Genomic DNA, 24,075 nt, shown 5'->3' with positions numbered 1-24,075 from the left:
ACAATTACCCCAGGTTTCTTGTTGATTTATGTTTTTTATTACTTTCAACTATGGCATTATTTATGCTAACAGTACATGTCTAGTAAAAGAGAAACATTGTGTTATATTCATTTTCAGGAGTTGATTTCTTCTGGATGAACAAGTTAGTGTATCAGAAGTTACCTATTGCATTCATGTGATTTTTGCCTGTTCAGATAGAATCCTTACTGAGCTGGGATGCTGGGTAGCATTTGTATAAGTGTCTTCCTTATACAAATGCTACTCAGCATCCCGGCTCAGTAACATAATTCAATGTTAGTGAAAAGAACTTTTGCTATAGTTAGTGTCACCCCAGAGAGTGGCCTTCAATTCTATAGTGATCTTTCCTCCATGTTTCTGTTCTAGAATGTACAGATTTTGGGGATAGGTAAGCCAAGCAGATATCACAAAAGTACAGCATGCTATATGTAATTCATTTGGTATGTTATATGATTAATATTAGACAAGTTGAACAAACTTCTAATTTAATTTATGTTGTTCAATTTTTCATCAACCCTGGAAGAAAACATATTTTACTTGTTTTTAGTCACAATCCAAACTTGTTTGTTAAGATCTACTAATAACAAAATCAATGTTATTGTGGTATTTTGGAAAATCATTCACCTCTAGAGTTATCATTTATTGAATTAATATATGAGAGAAAATTAAGTGTAAAGCTGTAGGAATAAAATAGCCTCTGACACTAAGTTAAACAGTGTATTTCATTAATAATGAGAAGAAATATAGAGATAAGCTTGTTTAAGATAGTAAAATATTTAAGACTTACATATATGACAAAATATTTAATGTAGACATTGTTTGGATATTTACTTACACAAAACAGATAATGAAAGTATTAGATAATAAAAGCATTTTATCTGGAGTTTTAATGACATTGTCACCAGGTGTGACAATTTTATAGTCATATAACTAAATTATAGTCATTTTATAGTCATATAACTAAATTATAGAAGGCATGAGATCATGATTTAGCAATGAATCAAAGCAGCGATACTCACAAGACATTATGTTGGAAATTATCTGTACAACTTGAGCAGGACGTGGAGAAAAATGATGGAGGAGATAACAAGTTCAAAAAGAAATGTACTCACTACCTTTCTAATGTAACTCTAACCCCTCTGTACATCACCTTGACAATAAAATGGAAGTAAAATAAAATGAAAATAAAATAAAATATAGTTGATATAAATGAATCAAAATGTTGGTGTTTGAACAGAAATTCACTCTCTATGCCTTTTACTTATCTGAATGCTTACAAATATAAGTTAAAATTGTGAGTAAAGGAAATCATATTCTAGCAATACATAATATTATTCGCTAAGCCAATTGAAATGATTACTAAATCTCTAAAGTCTGAAACTTACTTCTAAGTTGAAACACTGTAAGGGTTTATTTATTTTTCAGGTACTCTCTAACTTCAAAACACCTAATTGATCGTCGTTCTATAGATGTATAACTATACTTTCCTCTGCTTATGACAACACTACCTACTGAAATAGAGTGATAATAATAAGGCATGTAGTACCCTGAAGTCTCCACTGCCAGGTGACACAATCTTCTCCCTGACACCCATTGCTTACAGATCAGAGGCAATCCTTTCCTGTGACCCTCCTGTCCAGGTTCTCTTCTCTATGCAAAAGACATGTGATAATACATGTTCCATGAAACTTCAGATCTTCTTTTCTCCTTCCCTCAATCTCCCTCTTCCTTTCAGGCTTCTTTTTGACATGGGATGCTTTTTTTAACCCACAATAAAGTTATTACCATGAGAAATTAACTGAGTTCCCAAAAGTGGAAACTCAACCACTTCCTATCACAGAATTCATTTTTACACTTAATCTGTATTTTGGTACTCAATCAATATTTTTTCTATTGTACTTTTTCATTTTTACTCAGTCTATATGTTTTCAATTACAAAAGTTTAAAATATTGCGAATGTACATCTCATAATAAGCAATATTCTTATAAAAGAAGACACATAGGTATTAACTCACAAAGACAAACTGACAACCAGGAATCAGGAATAAGTGATGTACAAAGAACCATGCATGTTATTTTACTCCATCATTCATTATTGGTGGAGAAATAGTGACAAAGCAGAATGGTAATGGATAGAGAAGAAAGTAAGGTTTCTAGGCAATCATAACATTGAAATCTGATGCTTTGCCTGGGCTTTGTATCGCTGGCAGAGAACCAGATGGAAAAGGAAAAGGCTATTTTGTCCCTGTTTGTCTCTTCGGTGCCTAACATGTGTTACAAAAACAAACAACAAAAGGAGGTGGAGGGGCCCATACTGACCAGCTTCTGCTGCCCAGATGCGTTTCTGATCTGTGTTTCTGGCATGTGCACAGCCAGATTTAAAGCCACACAAATGGTGAATGCATTCAGATGGCTGGAGTCTTGGCTGAGTACATTACTTTTTTTCTTTTTTTTTAATGTCAAGCTTTTTTCCTGAGGAAAATCTTTTGTTTGTGTAGGCTAAAACATACTGATACCAATATTGAAAAATCTCCCTTCAATAAAAAATAAGTGAAAAGCCAAGTACAACATAATCAGTCATAGTTAAATTCCCTGATAATGTCTACAAGTAGCTTAAAGCAGAGGAAGACCACCTCAAAGTGAATGATTCATCGTTCAGACAGTAGAGTCAGAACTTTTCATGTAGAAAACCCTTCTGATTCAAAGTCATGGAGAAATCATTAATATTTAATAAGAGTCAAGCATAACGATTTAATTATTGCCCGCTTTTGCAAATTCAGCCATTTAGCAATTCAACCACATCTAGTAGTTAAATGCACTTCCTGTAAATATGTTACTCTAGAAATAATTGCATCTATTCTAATTTTTAGAATAAGTTATTTGTCTTAGTTTACTTGACTTAGATGAGTTGTTCTAAAATATAAAATTTTAGAACATGTAGGGGGTTTAAACATAATATAGGCCAATATACAATTATAAACTAATATGATATGTCAGGTTGGGAAAGACTAAATTAATAGTCTAAGTTTTAACAGGTTCGATTAAGCCCTAATGCCTTTTCAATTTCAGCTCACAATCTTCTGAATTTCTATTATATTGCTTTTAAATAAATAGAATGATTTTATCAAATAAAAGCAATTCAAACTTTTAAAATTTTTAACAGAAAATCCTTGTGACTATTAGTTTAAAATGATTCCTGGTAATCATAAGCCTGGGAACTTGAGTTTTTCCACTTTCATATGTTGTGTTTTTCAGCTGTTCTGGAGTTTGTTATGCCACAACACAATGTTCTCAGACCTGTAACAGTTTGTCAGAGTTTTATATTCTGAGGAACATGGGAACAAACAAAGGCTATATGCAATCTTCAAAAAGATATAGATACCATGAAGTTTTACACCAAATGTTATGGTTATGTGCTAATGGTTATGTGCTTCTGATGAAGAAATGCCACTTTTAATCATTTAACCAACAGGAAACAAAGTTTCAAAAAGTTAAAAAATCAATATCCTAGACAGAAATGACTTTAGACTATTTATTTTGCCCTTATTTATATTGTTCTTAGTTTTCTAAATTTCAAACCTTGAGTGTTAAGACAATCAATAAATTTTTTAAAGCTCTTGAGTGCTAATTTTTTGTCCAAACTTCAAAAACAAAAACTGCAATGGTTTGTTTGCCTGTTTTTTTTGTTTTGTTTTGTTTTTTGGGTCCAGTTGTGGGGCCTGAACTCTGGGTCTGGGCGCTGTCCCTCAGCTCTTCAGCTCAAGGCTAGCACTCTACCACTTGAGCCACAACGCCACTTCCAGCTTTTTTCTTTTTGTTTATGTGGTGCTGAAGAATCGAACCCAGGGCCTCAGGCACGCAAGGCAAGCACTCCACCATTGAGCCACCTTCCCAGCCCCTGTTTGCCTGTTTTTTGAAATCATTAAATTTCCAGAAAGATTATTTTGTCAGCAACTTTTTATTTGCATAAAGAAGATTTATTCATACTTGAGATGACTTAACTAGAGAGCTAAAAGATTAATGAAGTTCCCATTGTATCTTTGTATCTTTTTATCTAGCTGGAATAGTTTTGCTCTGGAAATAGATAAATACAAATTATATATCCAGCAATTAAATGCCTCTTTGTACTAAGCATAATTTTTCCATGATATATTTTCTTCCTCTTCTTCCTTCTTTTCTTTTTCCTTCTTCTTTTCACAATACTTGGGTTTGATGTAACAGTGTCATGCTTTTGGGCAGGTGTTCTACCAGCTGAGTTATACGTTTGCAAGACCTTTTTTCTATTTTCTTTTTTTCATGTGTTTTAGGTTTTCCATCAATTCTAGCTTGGGATCAAGATTTTCCTATGTAAACTTCTGTGTAGCTAGGATGTTTGACATGACCCACCACATCTAGCTTGTTTATTTGAATGGAACTCCCTAATTTTTCATTTCATCTGGCTTTGAGCCATAGTCCTCCTGATTTCCACTTCTTGAAAGCTTGGATTATGAAGTAAACCCATATGCCTGGACAAATATTCAAATATTCTCTATCTTAAATGGCCTGAAATATGTTTCCATAGGAAGAAAATCACTTACTGTCTATGAAGCATCAAAATAAATATTGTAAATAATGGTCTTGTTAGGAGTTATTAACCTTCCATTCAACGTAACAGTTTTTTCAATGATTTTTTAAATTGGAAAACATCAAGTAGGTTAGATAAATGGTGCTATATAAGAAGCACAGAGCTAATTAATAATCAAATTAGATAGGGAGATTTGCTTTCAACAAAAGCATTTGATTTTTTGAGGCAAATTATATCACTTCAACCAGCCAGAAAATTTCCTCCCCTCATTTCACTGTGACAATTGAGATTGGAGAGCAGATTTCCTAAAACTGATAGCAAAATGTAAAATTAAATTTTGTTCTCAAATTTTTTAATATTGGGAAGATTCTCTCCATTTATTTTTTAATCTGCATGTCAGTAACATTTATAATTCATTCCTTTTAATTTTTTTCTTTTTTATTGTGAAAATATCATACAGAGGGGTTACAATTAGATGAGCAAGGTAATGAGTATATTTCTTTCTTTCTTTTTTTTTTTATTGTGAAAATGCCGTACAGAGGGGTTACAATTACATGGGCAAGATAATGAGTACATTTCTTATCAAGCATTCTAGCCTCCTTCTTTGTTTTCCTTTTCCATCCCTTCCCATCTTCCCCCCCGCCCTTGCCCTCCTTTGCCCCGCCATACAAAGCAACAAAGTAATCAGATATGAGCATATAGTTGATTGTAAAATCACTTCCAAACAAGACCTTGTAAATTTGCATGCTTCCTGCATGAGAGGGAAAATCCAATAGAGGAAAAGCATGGGTTTTAAGGGAGTCCAAATTATAAAAATGAAAATACAATCAACATAGTAACTACTAAAGAGTAGAGTTGGGGAGGGAGAAGTGAAATCTCCACAGTAGGAAAAATGAAGGCCCTCAGGTGAGCTTGAGTTATAGTGCTGACATTGACTACAACTAGTGCAGGCCTTTCTCCATAGTGTTTTGCATAATGGTTGTACCAGAGGGACATCGTTCCACTGTAGGGCTCCTGGATTTAGTGCAGCCCACGTGTAAAAGAATAACTAAGCCAGAAACAAAAAACATTTGAGTCTTTATCTTGGAGTTCATTTTACCTAGCATCAACTTATCTGACCATTTCTGCTTGTCTTAGACATATACTAGCTATTGCAAATAAGGGAAACCATGGGACCTATGTTTCTTTGGACCTGACTTACTTCACTTAATATAATTTTTTCCAAGTCTTTCCATGTCCTAACAAATGGGGCAGTGTCATTCTTTCTGATGGAGGCATAGAATTCCATTTTGTATATATACCACATTTTCTTGATCCATTCATCTACTGAGGGGCATCTGGGTTGGTTCCATATGGTAAATAATGCTGCAATAAACATAGCTGTGCAGGTTGCTTTAATATGGTCTTGTTTGTGATCATTCAGGTAAATGACCAAAAGTGGGATTGCTGGGTCATAGGGGAGCTCTATATGGAGTCTTTTGAGGAACCTCCACTAACATATTTATAAGATGATTTCTTTATTGCTTTCTATGTCCCTCCCCCATGGTATAACCTTTGTTTTCATTGTATTTGATGCTGGTATAATTTGGGGAGGGGAAGGGAAAAACAAATTATTAAAATAAGGATACAGGTATATTCATTGCAACAATGAGATATACAAGACATTATGTCGAAACCCAACTTTACAACTTTGACAGCGCAGGAGGAGGGCGGTGGCAAGAGGGGAGATGGGATAGGATGGGAAGAGGAAACAGAGGTGGCAACAATGCTTGATAAGAAATGTATTCATTACCTTGCTCATGTAATTGTAACCCCTCTGTACCGTATTTTCACAATTAAAAAAAAAACTAAGCCAGACCCAAGTACATTGATCATTTCTTAAAAAAACACATCATGGTCATGTTAGATTTAATTAACAATGACATGCTTGAAAGGCAGCATGAAAATGGCAAAGCTTCTCAAGTAAATTAGTGGCAAGATTCTATGCAAACCTGAAGTTTGAATAAATGGTAAATAAATATTTGTTGGCTTTTCCCTGCATGTCCCACCAAATTCCACTCTTCTTTTCTCTTTTATTTTTCTAAACAATCAATGTATGTAACTAAATGTTATGAGTATGTATGAAAATGTAGAGGCTCTTTTATTTAGAATGATTTTGATAATTAAGGTTATGCTCACAAATACCTGTTTGAAAGAATGTTTATATATATATATATATTTAGTATTTTACAGTAATAAATGTTCATGCTTAATCCTATTTATGGCAAGTTAGCTGACAAATTAACGTTTATGTATACTTATATATTTCCTTAATACAATATCATAGATGTTAAACATTAAAATGTATATAAATGCCAAATATTTACTACTTTAAGTACAAAGCCATCAATAAGAATTTTCTATTATCACTATAAAATATCAGAGCACTGAGGCATATTTATTAGGCTTTATCACAATCTCTTATCATAAAACTGTTGTCACAGGGTGCCAGGGACTCAATCTGTAATCCTAGCTCCTTAGAGAAGCTGAGATCTGAGGACTGCAATTCAAAGTCAGACCGTGCAGAACTGTCCTTGAGACTCTTATCTCCAATTAACAAGAATAACATTAGAAGTAGAGATATGGCTCATGTGGGCCTTGAGCACAAAAGTTCATCACTGGTGGTCAGGCTTTGAGTTCAAATACTATTCCCAGACAATAGCTATTGCAGTCAGGCATGGTGGCCCACACATATAATTCTAGCAAATTGTGAGGCTGAGTAGCTGGAGAACTTCAAAAAGGCAGTAGTTTGAAGCTAACCCATGCAAAAGTTAGGAAGATTACCATCTCAACAAATTGGGTATGGCAGATCACATCATAATCCCAAATTCAAGGAGGATGGTGTCTGACATAAACTCTGGGCAAAAAAGACACCTTTCTCCCAAAATAACTAAAGTGAAAATAGGATTCAGAACTGCTCAAGCAAGAGTACCTGACTAGCAAGTACAAGCCCCTTAGTTCATGCTCTAGTACTATTTTCTTTTCTTTTCTTTTTTCTTTTTTTGCTGGCCGTAGGGCCTGAACTCTGGGCCTGGGTGCTGTCCCTCAGCTCCTCAGCTCAAGGCTAGTGCTCTTCCACTTGAGCCATAGCTCCACTTCCAGCGTTTTCTACTTATGTGGTGCTGACGAATTGAACCCAGGGCCTCATGCATGCAAGGCTATCACTCTAATACTGAGCCACTTTCCCAGCCCTCTAGTAATATTTTCAAAGAAGGAAGGAAGGGAGGAAGGAAGGGCGAGAGGGAGGTAGAGAGGGAGGGAGGGAAAATAAATTCTATTTTCATAATTAACCAAGAAGCATACTATCATCCAGCCCATTCACTCTACACCCAATTACTGAATTTCTAGGGAATTTACTATGTTTTAAAAGTTAAAATAAATTCAAGTCCTACCCTTTAATGTAATGTTAGACTTATTTCAGAAAAAAAACACCTTTTTTTGTATAATTTTGTATTGTCTTGGAGCCAATAAGAAAATCACTAAATGTTTTATTTCAATTACTACTGCACAGTAGAGTGGTTAAATTTATAATCAATTTGAATTTTTCATTGGGAACCAAATTAATAAGAAGCAAATTGTATCTCCTTTGAAAATCCAAGTGATAATTAACTTGAGCAAAATGCTTGCCTTTATTAAGTTCCCTGCCAAGTAGTTTTACAAATAGACATTGTTGATTAGTACAGAGATATTTGAAAATGTTTCCTTACTCATGTATTTCTTCAACAGTTTATGCAGTGATCTAAATAATCTACAAATATTTCATCTATTCAGATACTTATAAAATATAGAGTCTATGGAGTCACTGTTCTAAGATCTTATCTAAGGCCACAGAGTGGAAGAATGGAAATCACAAGCTAACATCTACTGCTTTATTTCTTAACTTAAAGGTCAAATAAGTAGTGATACAAACTATTTTAGTGAATATTTGTCAAGTATATATGAATATAATTATCATTAAAAACTTTAGCAATTCTCATAGTTTTAGAATAAAAAAAGATAAAACCATGAACTCTGCAAGTCCATAGTTTAAATGTTTTATTTCTCCTCTTTAATTAGTTGATCTTTAATTCTCATTATTTTCCTGGTTCAAAGCTTAATCAATTTAAACATTTATGGATAACTCTATATTGTATAGCATCTGGTGATGAAATGTAAGAAATAAAATCTTAATTACTTTGTCTAATCGTTCTTCTGTGTTAATGCAAGACAACACACTCAAGTATTTAGACAGATGGTAGTGACGGCCATATTCTAGCCCTTGATTTCTCTTCAGGGAAGCATGAGATTGCAGAGGGCTTAGGACATGTGCTTGTCTGCCCGGTTTCACACTTTGAAATACTCGACAAATGCTGATTTATTCACTGCCAAATGTTTTCCTATCTGATTAGGCAGTTTTCTACTTCAGTAAGCATGTAATGTGAAGGTAGCTGAATTTCCACACCAAGGAGTGAAAAAACAATATTTATAGTTTGGAAATAAAACATTCTGGAGGTATCAAGACTGTTGGGATCATAAAGGGCTTTGTAGGGAGTAAATTTTGGATGAGTCCAACCACAGGGTTAAAGAGTTAAAGACTTGGTTTTCAAAAAGACTGGGCCTAGAGGCTATGTTTATACAATAAACAAGAGTTTTAAAGAACTGTGTTTATAATAAATTATCTGGAAGGCTCATTCTTGTCTCTTATGATTATATTATTCCTTAAACAAGAGAACAAGAGCTAGACAAGCTAAAATTTTACAGAATTTATTTTAGCTTACTTCTTAAATAACACTTTACATTTCTTTTCTGAATAGGAAAAAAATGAATACAATAAGATACTAAGCAAAGAGGGATAGAAACTAATAGACTCACTTTTAACACTAATCTATTTGACAGTAAGAAAAATAGAACTATTCACATATAGTAATACCATTGTATATCTACAAGTACAAATAGATGTACAAATAGAAAAGCACCCCACTCTTTAACAGCAGTGTTATGTTAAAGAAAACCACAGAAATGGTTAAGTGGTCCACGTTCAAAAATCTAACCCAAATAGCCTAAGAGTCGAGGATCCATATTTGTGACTCATTCCAAACCTCACTTCATTGAGACTGCCATCATGATTATATTTCCCAACTTTAAGCTCATTAGTCAAAAAGGGTTGAAGAACTAAGAGACTTAATATTAATTAACTGTTGTCTAACCATTAGATACTTAAAAGAACAAAACAGACAGGAACCTTCATTTCAGCTTCAACTGTAAAATATAGTTTTGTCTACCACTTATTGTAAATTGTGCTACATTAAAATTATTCATAGATACAAATCTTTAAAGTTAACAAAATAAATTGCCAACCAGTAGACTGGAATCTAGCCCCATATGTCTTATCTCCATTTCCTTGGTCATCCTACTGGTAAAACTTACCTTCTAAATCAAGCTGTCTTAATAAAATACGTCCCCTCCTTGGATCCTTGAGATTTTTTAAAAATCAATATATTGTCAGATTTAAGGCTTTGCTAAGAATGCCCTTTCTACCTTTTTTTTCTTTCTGCTTGTTTCTAATTCATATACCTAAATAGAGAATATAATCAACACCATCACCTCATCCACTTTTAATGAAAAGATCCTCACTTATGTTTATTTGAATTGTGGGCATTGGGAAGACAATGATGAATAAATTATCTTGTTCTTAAACACTTGCATGTCAGTTCCTTTTTTATACTGTTTAAGCTTCATCACCTCAACACTCAGTCTAATTTTTTGGTTCAACATTCAGACTCCTTCCCCAGCTTCCCAGAGATATAAGTGCTATAGTTCTCAGAAGAAAACAATAATTCTGTATCTTTTGTAAGCACTGAAATAATTTTGATGCATGCAGGTACCCTACATAATTATTGTTGCTTGTATTCTACCTCTTACTTTATGTATGAATTCCAGTGTGTAGATTTTTAGATTTTTATATCTACAAAACATCCATTCATTGAAAACATAGTATGTTTCATACTACACAGTTATTATATGTAATTTCCTTGATTCATTCTTGAGGGTAGGTCTGATTGTCATCACTTAGCATATTAAGAAGCAAACTAACAGTTTAAAAAAGCTTATTAATGTGTTCTATCTTGTTTATTTAACAAATATTTCTCCAACTTATATAGGTGCTCTTTCTGGTTACAGTAGCAAACTGTTGAAGAAGGTAGACAATTTTCTATTGTGAAATATCTTCTATAGGAAATCTGATCATACAGAATTTGTTCTTTTCCATTATGGTATACTGTCCCTTTCTCTCTGAAATTTCCTCCATTCATTTACAGTAGATAGATTTGCATCATGTTAACTCTGTCTTTCAGAGTGCAGACTCAAATGCTTCTGCAACAGTTCTAAATAGAAATTTGCATGTTTTGTGCTAGTCCAGAAGCTTGGACTCAGGGTCTGGGGGCTGTCCCTAAGTTGTTTTGTTTTGTTTCTGATTGAAGGCTAGCACTGGACCTCATGAGCCACAACTGTACTTCAAGCACCTTAATTGGAGATAAGTGTCTCACAGACTTTTCCTGCCTGATGTCTCCAATTAAGGTGCTTGAGAAGCCTTCAGCTATTCAACAGAGAGCTATTATCCCTTGCATTAAAGAGTATGATGTGATTGCTCAAACTCAGTCAGGTACTGGCAAGACAGCCACATTTGCTATTTCCATCCTGGCAATGGTTGGAGATTGAGTTCAAGGAGACCCAAACACTAGTATTGGCCCTCACCAGAGAAATGGCTCAACAGATCCAAAGATAATTCTTGGAGATTATATGGGAGCAACTTGTCATGCCTGCAATGGTGGAACCAATGTTCGAAATGAAATGCAAAACCTGAAGGCTGAAGCACCTGCAGGTTGGTACATATTGTTGTTGGTACACCATGGAGAGTGTTTGACATGTTGAGCAGATGATACCTTTCTCCAAAATGGATCAAAATGTTTGTTTTGGATGAAGCTGATGAAATGATGAGCCAAGGGTTGAAGGATCGAATCTATGAGATTTTCCAGAAATTAAATACAAGTATTCAGGTAGTGTAGCTTTCTGCCACAATGCCAACTGATGTGTTGGAAGTGACCAAAAAAATCATGAAAGATCCGATTCAAATCTTGGTGAAGAGGGAAGAATTGGCCCTTGAAGAAATGAAGCACTTTTATATTAAGAAGAATGGAAGTTGGGCACACTTGGTGACTTATAGGAGGCTCTGTCACACAGGCTGCTATTTCCCTCAATACAAGGCGACTGGCTCACTGAGAATATGCATGCTAGGGACTTTACAGTTTCTGCTCTGCATGGTGACATGGACCAGAAAGAGAGAGATGTTATCATGATGGAATTCCGATCAGGGTCAAGCCGTGTTTTGATCACTACTGACTCGTTGGCTCATGGAATTGATGTGCAACAAGTGCCTTTGGTTATAAACCATGATCTACCTACCAATCATGAAAACTATATTCACAGGAGTTGATAGCAGCAGTTGATGAAGAGATGGCACTCAGAAACGGCGTTGACGTAATTTTGGAAGTGGATTCATAAGTGAAATAGCATACTGTTTGAATAAAGAGTGAGTTGAATTGGAAGAGGGGGTTGATTTGGGAGGAAGAGGATTCTTCGTGACATTGAGACTTTCTACAATACTACAGTGGAGGAGATGCCCATGAATGTGGCTGACCTTATTTAATTCCTGGGATGAGAGTTTTGAATGCAGTGCTCATTGTTGCTCAATAGGTGACCACAATGTGCATTGTGCTTCTTTGGAAATAATTGAATATTGTCTCAATGCTCATTACGGATCACTCAGAGAAATACAGATTTTGATAGCAAAGGGACATTAGTCGTGAGCTCTCTGAGGAAAGTCATTGGCTTCATCCTCTTTAGACTTAGACTGTTGGGGTGGATATAAATGATGGGGGTCTGTAAAATCTTTCTTTCTTAGAAATTTATTTTCTAGTTCTGTAGAAATGGTTGTATTAGATGTTCTCTCTCATTTAATAATATACTTGTGGACTAAAAGTGCTATATAAAATCGGCCAAGTATGTTAAACTAGCATATCTGCCTTTACTGTGTCTCTCAGCCTGAATAGAAAGGCCTTTAAAATTGATTTTTTAGAAAGCATTTGAATGCAGTTTGTTTGGTATTGTATTTATTCAGTTAGTGCTAAGTATGAAATGGACCCTGTTGCTAAAACCCAGCAAGCAATCATATCCTAGGCAGGGTTAAACTCCCAGTAAAATTGCTATATAGCATGTCTTAATGAAGTTTGAATGTTAAAAAAATTGCATATTCACTTAAAAAAAAAAGAAAGAAAAAAACTGGAAGTGGTGTTGTGGCTCAAGTGGTAGAGTACTCTCCTTGAGCAAAGGAAGCTTGAGGACAGCACTAGACCCAGAGTTCAAACCCCAGGACCAGCAAATAAATAAATAGATAGATAGATAAATAAACAAATAAATAAAACCACAAATACATAATGTATATATAGGTACTTGTTAAACACTAGATATTTACATGTAAATAAGCCAGTTGGGAATGAACTATCTGGAAAGGTAATTATAAAATGAAAAGATAAACCATTTTTATTTAGATGGAACTAGAAGCCTGTAGAATTTAATTAAACATAAGATACAAGAGAGGTAGTCAAATTTGACACTAAAATTTGCTCTTGCTATTGACTTAAGAGAAATGCAAACAAAGAGAAGTAGATGATTTAAGACATGATTTTAGACCTATTGGTGATGTCAAAAGTTTTTAAATACGTTAAGACAAAGGAAATATTGAGTTCAAGTCCATAAGAGAGATTTTGCATTACAATTATAGACTGAACAGCAACTGCTCAGAGATAAGATAAAAATGTCATAGCAAATTAAATGAAGAACACTAGAGGTAGATTGAGGAATTTTAGTAGGATTGTCAAAACACTATGAAACATCTATACTTATTTCAAGAAAAGAAAGGTATTTAGGTATTATTGGAATAAGTGTTTAATATTTACTTTAATAAAAGAATCCCAATATATTATCTCTTCTAAGTATTTCCAAAATCACAATCATAATTTGGAATGTAATTTGTTTTCCCCCCCTCAGCCAAATTTCCTTAAATATCAAAACCTATAAAATAATAACCTTCAGGAACCTGTACTCTTATAGAAAATATTGCATAAGTATGTTTCAGATATAAATGTTATTTCAAATAGATAAAAACACATAGCATATACAGTCATTGGACACTAATGATAACTATCAATAATAGCCATCATAATTTAAGTATTGTTAGTGTATTTATTAGAATATATTGTTAGTATATTTATTAGAATATATGTATGAATGTAATATATATACAGATACACAAATATACTCAATCACATAATAAAAGGATATTTTTCCACTGAGAAACCCAGAGAATACTGGTTAAGGCAGAAAGTTTAACATCAAGTATAACTGAGTGTTCTAAGAATTTACATTCAATGTTGCCTAGCTTGCATAAGGCTCTGGGTTCAATTTCATGATAAACAGAATTAAGTTTCATTAGTCTAGAGGTGATATGTCCCCTCTAGAATAATTCATTTATCTCATTTGTGTTCTCTAGCAAAGCTTAAGCTCTTCATCCTTAAGAATCAATATGAAATAGAAATAAACACTGAGGTAGTGTAAAGATAAGTGTACTTGACTCTAAGTCAGAGGTCAAAGAGGCATTTTAGAGAAAGTGATAATTGGTGAATGGTGAGGAATGGACATAAGCCATCACAGACAGAGCAGGAATGAACATGTGAATAGCTGTGGGGATTATCTCTACTAGCTGAGCTATGGGACAGGATAGGAGAGGTTAAACGAGAGTCCCATTTAGAAATCTGCCCATGAACTTAAAGATTTTTTTATTTATCTTTGTTGCAGCTGAAAGCCATTTAAGATTTCCTCTGATTGTTGGTTGTGAATTTCTTATATAACTGGGGATTTCAAATGATTGCCAGAGCTGTCTGAAAATAAAAGATAAAATGAAAATTCATGTAGGCCATGAAATTACATAAATTAAATTAGGTCAAGGAAAAGGAAAGGATGAGAAGAATTAAGTATGTAAAAGGAAAGCTCAACCTGTATATAATCAATGTTTTAAAAGGGAGAGAGTGTACAATTCACTATCATGCCAGAAAAATAGGCATCTTCAATGGGCACTGTTTAGAGCAAACAAGAATAAATTAATACTCTTCAAAAAAGATAGTATATAAGTAATTTGATTTCAGAGAAGAATAGAAAGAAATTTCATTTTTCAGTTTATAGTTTCAGTTCCAATTTAGTAATTAGAATATTGCTTGACTTACAGAAAGTAAAAAAATGCATTTTACATTTCATTTTATTTTATTGTAAAGATGCTGTCCAGAAGGATTACAGTTACTCTAGTAAGGCAATGAGCATATTATTTGTTATAATTACTTTTTTTGCAAACCTGATATCTATTTTACTGTATCTATAGCTTTTGTTTCTAGACATTATTATACTTGCTCACAGACATTTTGTGATATAGTAATGTGCTATATATTTTGAGTGAATGTTTAATATTAATATGAATAAATGAATACTGGCTAAATTGCAAATAATGGAAATCAATAAAATGAGGGTCAGGAAATGAAGTTAAATACCGTGGCTCCAATAAACTTGAACTTGGTCAATGAGCAAAAGAGCATTGCAAACATGCTTTCAATAGTAGATTCTGAAAGTAGGTACAATTTTAAGAAGGTAGTAATAGATGTGTGAAAAGCTACATAGGGTTTTTTTTTCTTGTTTACATAGGCAACTAATTACAGCTAAGCTTTATCCCAACCAATGGCCCTGAAGTTTTCATGGCACAATGTTGTTTATTTATTCAGTGCATTACACTGAGACATAAATAGGATTTTTGTGTTTTTTTTCTTAAAGAGGAAGGGTGTTAAGTGAACAATGCTTAGAAATTATTGTCATATTAAGATAAAAAATGTACTACCCTGAGAGTGGGAGAACTGTCTAGTTAATAGAAGTGAGCAAGGCACCCCCTTTCTGTAGTGAAATTCTCTGTCACTAACATATGTCCTAAGGCAAGTCACCTAGAATCTTTGGAACGTACCTTTTCCCAAGATTATTCAGATTGGTGAGGTAATAGTTGTTAAAATGTTTCAGATTCTTCTTGCAAAGCATTGGGTTCTGCATAATTATATGATGCCCAAATTAAAATGAAAAGACAAGCCAGTACAAATAGCATCTCTCCATTTATTTCTCAGGACCTTTAGGTAACTGGGAGCTCTTGCAACCACATGGCTATATTGGCTTTCCTGCACTTTAGACCTTGTTTGTGCATCAGACACAAATAAATGTTTGTAGTTTGTAAATCGATAATGGCAGCAAATAATACAAAAATATCTTTGTATGTTCTGTGTCCTAAGCACTCATTATTGGAGTGGAAAATAATATTTTCTGATCTTTAAAACAATGCCATGCGTTATGATTATGAGGAAACACAGGCACAAGACAGAGAAAGCTGCAATGTCATTGAGATGGTAGCAAATTCAGAAAGATTAATCCCAGAAATATGTATTTTTACCTTATAAAATTGATCATGTGAATTATCTCTTTATCCTCAAGATACAAATATCTGAGACAAATTATTGTGTATTCCTGACATTAGAAAGGAAGTTTTATAATATAATAAATAATACATTCAGAAACTTCTTCTTAGATGTCATGTTTCCTTATATATAACAAATACTTAAATTATTGAGCTGACTAGCTCAATAATTCTAATATATTTGCTACCTACATGAAGGGAAAATATAACTAGAAAAAGTCTGCAGTCATGTCCTAAAATTCATGGTACAAGCATACATTTTACTTGAAATGTAACATGAAGTTTGTGTAGTTACTTAAAATAGAAATAATACTTTACACTTGAATATGTCAAAAACACACTATTTTGAAGAATGGGTAAATATTTGCAAACCTTCATGAAAACTTTGTTTTGAGGGAAAAAAAGCAATTATCTGAACACATTATTGGTTGTGTCCTCAGAAAAACTGCTTACTTTCAGTCTCCTGTGCTAAGCTTTTATGATACATTTTTATACAATTCTCTATGTCTCAGCTTCTACAGAGTCCTGATCTCTGTTCTCTTATTGGTTTCATTGCTTCGTAATTTTACTCTGTAATTCATATGCTTCCTAATTTTCTTCATTAGAAACCTCCATAGTCCTATATTTTGTGTTGTTTTTAACCTTTATAACATAAGCCTATCATGAATATATTCTCAAAGGAATATCTTATTAAGACCACTTCCTGAATTTAGAGAGTTACTGATGGGAGGAATATGTGTCTCAAAGCTTGTTAACTGTATCAGTAAACAAGCAATGTATGTACTTAGTGGACTTAGCTGGAAGAGTAACATGTGCTTAGAATGGCTGTCTGAAGCAAAAAGGGGAAAGAAAAATGCAAGTGCTAGTATTACAAGGTTAGGAGCCAAGAGTCAAAAGTTTGCAACGCTAAATGACTGGACAGTAAAAGGGGAAATTCCAAGAGGGGAAGGAAGCAGGAAAGGAGCCACATACAAATCCCCTTCTACCTTTCCAGACTTGGCTAATGCAGTGACCCATGCATTGGGGAACCTGATGCAAGTGAGGAAGCCAAAAGCCAGAACATTGTTGAGCAGTAATTTCCTCTACTACACTACCTGGTAGGAAGAGAAGGAATGTAGAGTTCAATGCAGAGGGTTTTGTACCTTCTGAAATGTCTCGGGTATTTCATTAAAACAAACATAAAAGACAAGCTCTGTCCTTAGTTTCAAAGATAAGAAATATGCTATATGATTAAAGACAATAACAAACAGACAGCAAAAATAACTGATGAAATCTGGATAGAAGTTTCCAAAAAACAAGATAACCAATTATTTCACTGCCTCGTAGCATAAGTTGCAGGATAGTCAGATGGATAACACAAACCAGAGTAATAAAGATGTCATTAAAATTGGCATACAATAAAAATGTTAGGTGATAAACAAAGAAGATAAATTTGATCCTCATTGAGGAATGAAAAACAAAGCAACTGAGTAAGCATGAATAAAATGTGGGAACCAATAGACTTTAAAAATAAAAATTATTATTTTTAAGGCTGAAAGGAAAAGCACACAAAACTCAATATCAATAGAAAAAAGCAACATATATAAAAAATAATTTGAAATTCTACAATTTAAGACTACAATTTCAGATTGATCTCTGAGACAATATAAAGTAGAATAATACAGATAAGACAGAATAGGAGTTGAGAAAGAAAGAGAAACAATGCATAGTGGCTAAATAATAGGCAGACCTTTATCAGCAAATTAGATTTAAAGAAGATGCACAACTAAGAATAATAGTCAAGGTTAATGTAAAGGAAATCATATATGAAACATCATAGTCAAACTGATTAAAGTTAAACATAAAGAAAAAAATCTTCTATAAATAAAATCAAGACTGGGAGGATTGTGTGGGGGGATGGGGGGAGGTTGGAAAGGGATGGGAAGGGGAAACAAAAGAGGAGGCTACAATGCTTGATAAGAAATGTACTCATTATCTTGCCCATGTAATTGTAACCCCCTCTGTACAGTATTTTCACAATAAAAAAATTTCCAGCAAAAAAAAAAATAAAATCTAGAGGGAAAATCCATTGCATACAACATAGCAATAAATACCACTTGAATTATCTATCTGAAACATTAAATAGTTAAATACAATGGAAATTTTAAAATGAAACATTGAAAGAAAACCACCAGAGAAATATTAATTAAGAATTATTATATCCAGAGAAATAACAATCAAGGTAAAGAAAAGAAAAGGAGAAAAATAAAGTAGTTTAAGGTAAATACCTTGAAGAATACATTTTATATTTTTATTTCCTTAAATATCAAACAACTGGTTAAATTTGTTAGGTCTAGAATAATACAACTAATATTTTGCTATTTATACCACGTAAAGAATTAATGTACATAAGAATGCTAGACAAAAAGTTGAAAGGTCATGAATGGCTTTGGAGATGGACTGACTTTGAGCTTGCAACATGCTAGATTCACCCTGACATGTTGATCTGCCTGGAAGAAAACAAACAAAAGTAACAAGACAAAGACAAGATGGAATTTTAAACAAAATGGCCCTATGAGGAAGATGGAGATTCAGTACAGCTGATCTTTAAGATGCCAACATGAATTTACAGTTAAGCTGAGGAGGTATTGGGACAGGCAGTTGTAGTAGTACAAAACTAAGCAATCCTGGCCAAAATATTCTTGGGGCAAAAATCATGTCCAAATATGGTTCTTCAAGAGTGTCCAAGAGCAAGGTAATTTAGTTTCCAGGTAACCATTGCTACTTCATGGTGAGGGGTCTCATCACAGTGTGGTGCCACTGTTCCTAGAAAGCTAGACTGCAGGAGAACAGTCTTTCAGTCATGTTTTCTGTAATTTGTTTTGTAGAAGGTAACTGACAGCAAAATGTATTAGTTACTCTTATCTTTGAGATTTCAGCATTGAAAGAGGCTGAAACTCATCAGTTTTAGGGAAACAATTAGAATAATTATCATGCCTATAGGCAGAGTTAAGTCGATGTCTGAACCAAAATAAAGGAGATAGCTGAATGAAGGTAGAGATGCTTGACTTTTTTTCTGGTTTTTAATTACCTGTGAGATCAGTTGAAGAATCAATATTTTTGAAACAAAAAATTAATTAATAAGATTTATTTTAATTAATTGTCAGCTTCTGAAACTTGACCAGACTTCAGAGATTTCCACATATCCTCTCTCAAATAGCTTTTAAATTATTAAAAGTCTTGCTTCAGTGATGTACACTAAATAATTGTGTTTTTTTGCAAAAGTAGTATTTTGCTTTGTGATGCTTATATTTATGATAAATTGTATTTATAATAGTTCAAAACAATACATGTATAATCATGACAGAGATAAACTTTCTTAGATATATATTTAGATACATAGAAAGAAATAGTGAGAAAGAGAAAGTAATAGAGAAACTATTTGAACGGGGCCACTACTTTGTTCATGACTTTTAGCTTGTATTGTGACTCCTTGTCAGAGCTATAAACTAAGAAAATAAATCGATAAAAAAAATAAACAAAACTGGTCAAAATTACAAGGAAAAAATTGCTAAAATATTTAAACCAATTATTTTGTGAACTTTACTAAAAAAATCCTGCAATAAAGACACATCAAATGAGTAGAATGCAGGCAATAATGCAGTGTATATGCCACAGAACTGAAAAACATAAGGGACAGGTTGGGTAGAAGGCAGGGAGGGGGGAATGCATAACCTAAAATGAATTACTGACCAGTGTTTTTAATTTGTAAATTTATAAGTACATTCTAGTTAGCACAAATGAGGAAAATCATGTAATCCATGTTTCTTTGGGTCTGGCTTACTTTATTTAATACAATATTTCCAAATCTTTCCATTTCCTTATGAATGATACAATATCGTTCTTTCTGATGGAAAAGTAGAATTCCAGTGTGTGTGTGTGTGTGTGTGTGTGTGTGTGTGTGTGTGTGTGTGTGTTACACTTTCATGATCCATTCCTCCACGGAGGGTCATTTGGGTTGATTCCCTATCTTGGCTCTTGTAAACATTGCTGCAGTGGAACATAGTTGTGCTGGTAGTTTTAGTGTGGCCTTATTTATGTTCTATTGAATAAATGTCCAGGAGTGGAATTGCTTGGTTATTGAGAAGCTCAATAGTTATTGTCTTTTTTTAGGAATCTCCATACTTGCTTTCCCAGAGTGATTGAACAAGTTTACATTCCCACCAAAGTTCTGTTTTGGCCAAATCCTCATCATCATTGATATAGTTAGCTTTTTTTTTTTTGATGATGCTATTCTAACTGAGATGAGGTAGCATCTCAGTATTCTTTTGATTTGCATTTTGTTTATGGCCAGAGATGTTGAATATCTTCATGGGTCTATTGGCCATTCTTACTTTGTCTAAAAAGTCTCTCTTTAAGCCATAGCCTTTTTATTATTAGGATTGATGTTTCTTTGAGAGTTTATTTTTGGGAGGTTTAAGTTTTGAACTCTAAGTAGATGTCACATATAAGGCCCTTATCTGATTAATAGCTAGTAAAACTTCTCCCATTTTGTAGGTTTTCTATCTAACTTGTTAGGTATATCCTTTGCCATTCAGAAATTCTTCAGTTTGATGAAATTCCATTTATCATAACTTTTAATTGAAAAATGGGCAAGTAAATGTTAAATAATTAAATTTTAATGTAGTTAATCTCTCCCTATATCACTTTACTACTCCATTTGGCTTTCTGTATAGAAGCAGCTACTGTTAAGTCATTTGAATATCTGGAATAATTCTATTATTTTTGAACAAATGGTGACATATTGCATGTAATTAACCAGTGTAACTACACAGATGTGAAAAGTCTCAGAAATATGTTCACAGTTAATAACATAATAAAAAATTTGAAGGTCCAAACCATAACTTCAAAAGTGTATTGTTGAGCTGGGCACAGCATTATATGTCTATAATCCCAGACATTGAGTGGAATAATAAAGGAATATCTGTCCAAAGTTATATTCAGACAAAAAGTGGGATGGTCTATCTGAAACAAAAATATAAAGTGAAAAGAAACTGGAACACACGTCTAGTGGTAGAGCTCCCACTTAACAAACATGTGGCACTGAGTACAAATATTAACACAACCAAACATAAAAGGATACTGTCTCCTCTAGTACCACTCCAGCGCAGTAACCACACATGATAAAGTAGTTCAACAAGTCTGAAATGTTGCACAAGTGAGAGATTCTAATGTGTGGCTTTTCAACTGAAAATGTAGCCACCAAGTGTTCCTGAGGTTAATAGGTAAAATTCTCCCCACTAGCTACTTCATGTCTTCCCAGTTTACTTCATGTTAGGGAACTCAAATTCCAGCATAGGGACTCCTCAGAGAGACACAGAGAAAGGTAGAAATCACTCAGGCATCATTGTATCCTATCTAGACTAATACCTGACCCAACACATGGCATGACCTGGGGCACAGCTGCTATAAAAATGTAATTCTCCTTTAACCCCTCCATGTAAATCACCAGAATGCTTCCCTCCACTGATTTAAACAAATTTGGTCTTTGACCTCTAGAGTCAGGATTGGCCTCAACAGCTCTTTCAGATGTTTGTCTCATGGTCTGTTTGATGTATGTCAACTGTCATAAAACAAATTATATTTCATGAGAGATATTCACCTAATACTACATATGTCCAGAGTTAAGATAACAGTGTCTTTATTCTAAGCAAAGCAGTAGCATGAAATACTGCAGATTAATGAAATAATCCTCATGGTTGTATCAAGGTTTGGAATCTCCTGCAACAGTGATTTGTGGCATTATTTCCCCCACTGAAACACCTGCCAGTGTTCCTCTTATGGGAACTTCAAAAGGTTCCCAATAAATACCAAATGCTTGAAAAGGCTTTCTTTTGTTCAGGAAGGGACTTTTTTTCTGAATCTACGGTTTTCAATATTAACATGACTATAACAGTTCATACAACAAACAGTTGCTTAATAATATACCTGTAAACATTGACATCTGATCATTTGAGATGCCCCAGAAGAACCAAAAAATTAATTTTGTTAGGTTTTCTGGAGAAAGAAAACCCCAACAGTAGATTGATCATCTTCAAATAAAATGTATGCTCTATCATTGAAGGATAGTCAATAATAATTTTCTTAATTTTTGTAAATCTTTTACTTTTTCAATGGGATTTCAATAAATTCTACTTATATATAGATAAATATAGATATGTAGACACAGATAGACAGTGATATAGATCAGTAAATATATATAAATATAATATATATTTCAACGTTGCTTGGTTCAGAATATTTAATAATCTAATACAGAAAGATATTGAATTGAATGTAGCATTAAAATATTTTGGTACTTAATAGTTCAAAAATTGTTTTATTTAATTGAGACCAACTGGACTCATTTCTTCTTATAAACTTTGCAATATATATTCAGAAAAAAAGGAATAAAAATGAACAGATGTTTCCCCTTAAAGGAGGCAGACAAAGATTTTTGTTACACAATAAATCAGCTCCTAGTAGATTTCCAGGGCATTGCTGTAGGCTATTTAGGTATAAAATTAAAAACACACATATACACACCACACACACATACATGCACACATCATGTTACCTCAGTATGGATCCAGAATTGGTAGAGTAGATTGAACTGAATATGGACAGCATACACTGATGGTGGTATACAGAGAGCCAAGGGAGAGTAGAAAATCTTTAAGATAAAAAAGAATTAGTGCTAATTTGCATATATGATTTCTCAGCATAAGCTTAATTATGACATATATTATTTAATTATAACATATATATTTCATTAACATTTTTGTCTTCGTATTATTAAGTTTTTTCACATGAGGGTACAATTGCAGACATGTTAGAGAATAGTCTATGAAAGTTCTATCTTAAGTATAATGTTTCTAGTTACACTATCAATTTCAAAGTTAATGTTATTTCCTTAATTTTGAAAAGATAAATATGCTTCCTTGGAAGTATAGTGTTTTTTATGAATAAATACACATTTATCATTGAAGTACAAAAACTGTAAAAACATTTACCTTCAGACCTTGACAACTTCCATATTATTATCTGTAATTTTCAGTAATAATATTAGAATACTGTAAAAGAATGTAACTTCAAATAGAGGAAGAGTAGAATAGGTTTTTCCATTATAAATTTTCTTTTACATAGCTTACTGCAGGCTTCATATCTCTTCTTTTTTGTTGTATGAAGGTAGGAGGTGTGATATGGTGCCACAGAGGGAACACATTATAACAGTCCATGCTTCCTAACAGACGGAAATGCCTCTGCCTTGGAAAAACAGCTTTTGCTTAAACCACAGAACTGCTCACAATCAACTAATAAGCACGATCTCCTGTATTCTCCTAATGACTCTGATCCCCAAGAGTGGTTTCATGTTAGAAGGAAACATTTTATTAAATGAAAAACTAAATAACCAAATAAGAGTTAAAAGAATCTTACTTCCAGTTTTCATTTCTCTGGTTTTTATGGAGCCCTTTTTTCCCAAAGACTGGACATTTTAGAACCTCTTATTTGTTCTCAGGAAAATGGTGTTTCAAAGATACTTAGTAATAATTATGCATATGAAGTTACATACATTTTCTAGCTTCGTTCTAAACTTAACTTATGAAAAATATCCACTGTCACTGTAAGTACAGTCAGTCTGATTATTTATAGATGGATTATGAAGCAATAGATTTACATGATTGAGCAACAAAAGAACACAAGGACTTGTCAGGTTGAGTATTGTTTCTCTCATTTGTAATCCTATCTACCAAGGAGTCTGAATTTGGAAATATGGAGGTTCAAGGCCACCCTAGGTAAAATATTAGTGATACCACATCTCCGTAAATAAACTATGAATGGT

General features: G+C 33.4%; 1 protein-coding gene and 1 pseudogene across 1 annotated transcript in view; one reads left to right on the top strand and one right to left on the bottom strand.

Annotated features, from left to right (window-relative positions):
* Positions 1–24,075, bottom strand: part of Agmo (alkylglycerol monooxygenase) — a 323,268-nt gene that overhangs the window by 163,642 nt on the left and 135,551 nt on the right. The window contains exon 5 of the mRNA XM_013024069.1: positions 22,810–22,905. Coding sequence (XP_012879523.1) covers positions 22,810–22,905 — 96 coding nt within the window. The remainder of the gene's footprint in view (positions 1–22,809; positions 22,906–24,075) is intronic.
* Positions 11,162–12,332, top strand: LOC105991347 (annotated as a pseudogene).

This window comes from Dipodomys ordii, unplaced genomic scaffold, assembly GCF_000151885.1.
Source record: "Dipodomys ordii isolate 6190 unplaced genomic scaffold, Dord_2.0 Scaffold72, whole genome shotgun sequence".
Lineage (NCBI taxonomy): Eukaryota > Metazoa > Chordata > Mammalia > Rodentia > Heteromyidae > Dipodomys > Dipodomys ordii.
The sequence above is the reverse complement of the archived record's forward strand: the minus strand, read 5'-3'. Positions and strand labels throughout refer to the sequence as shown.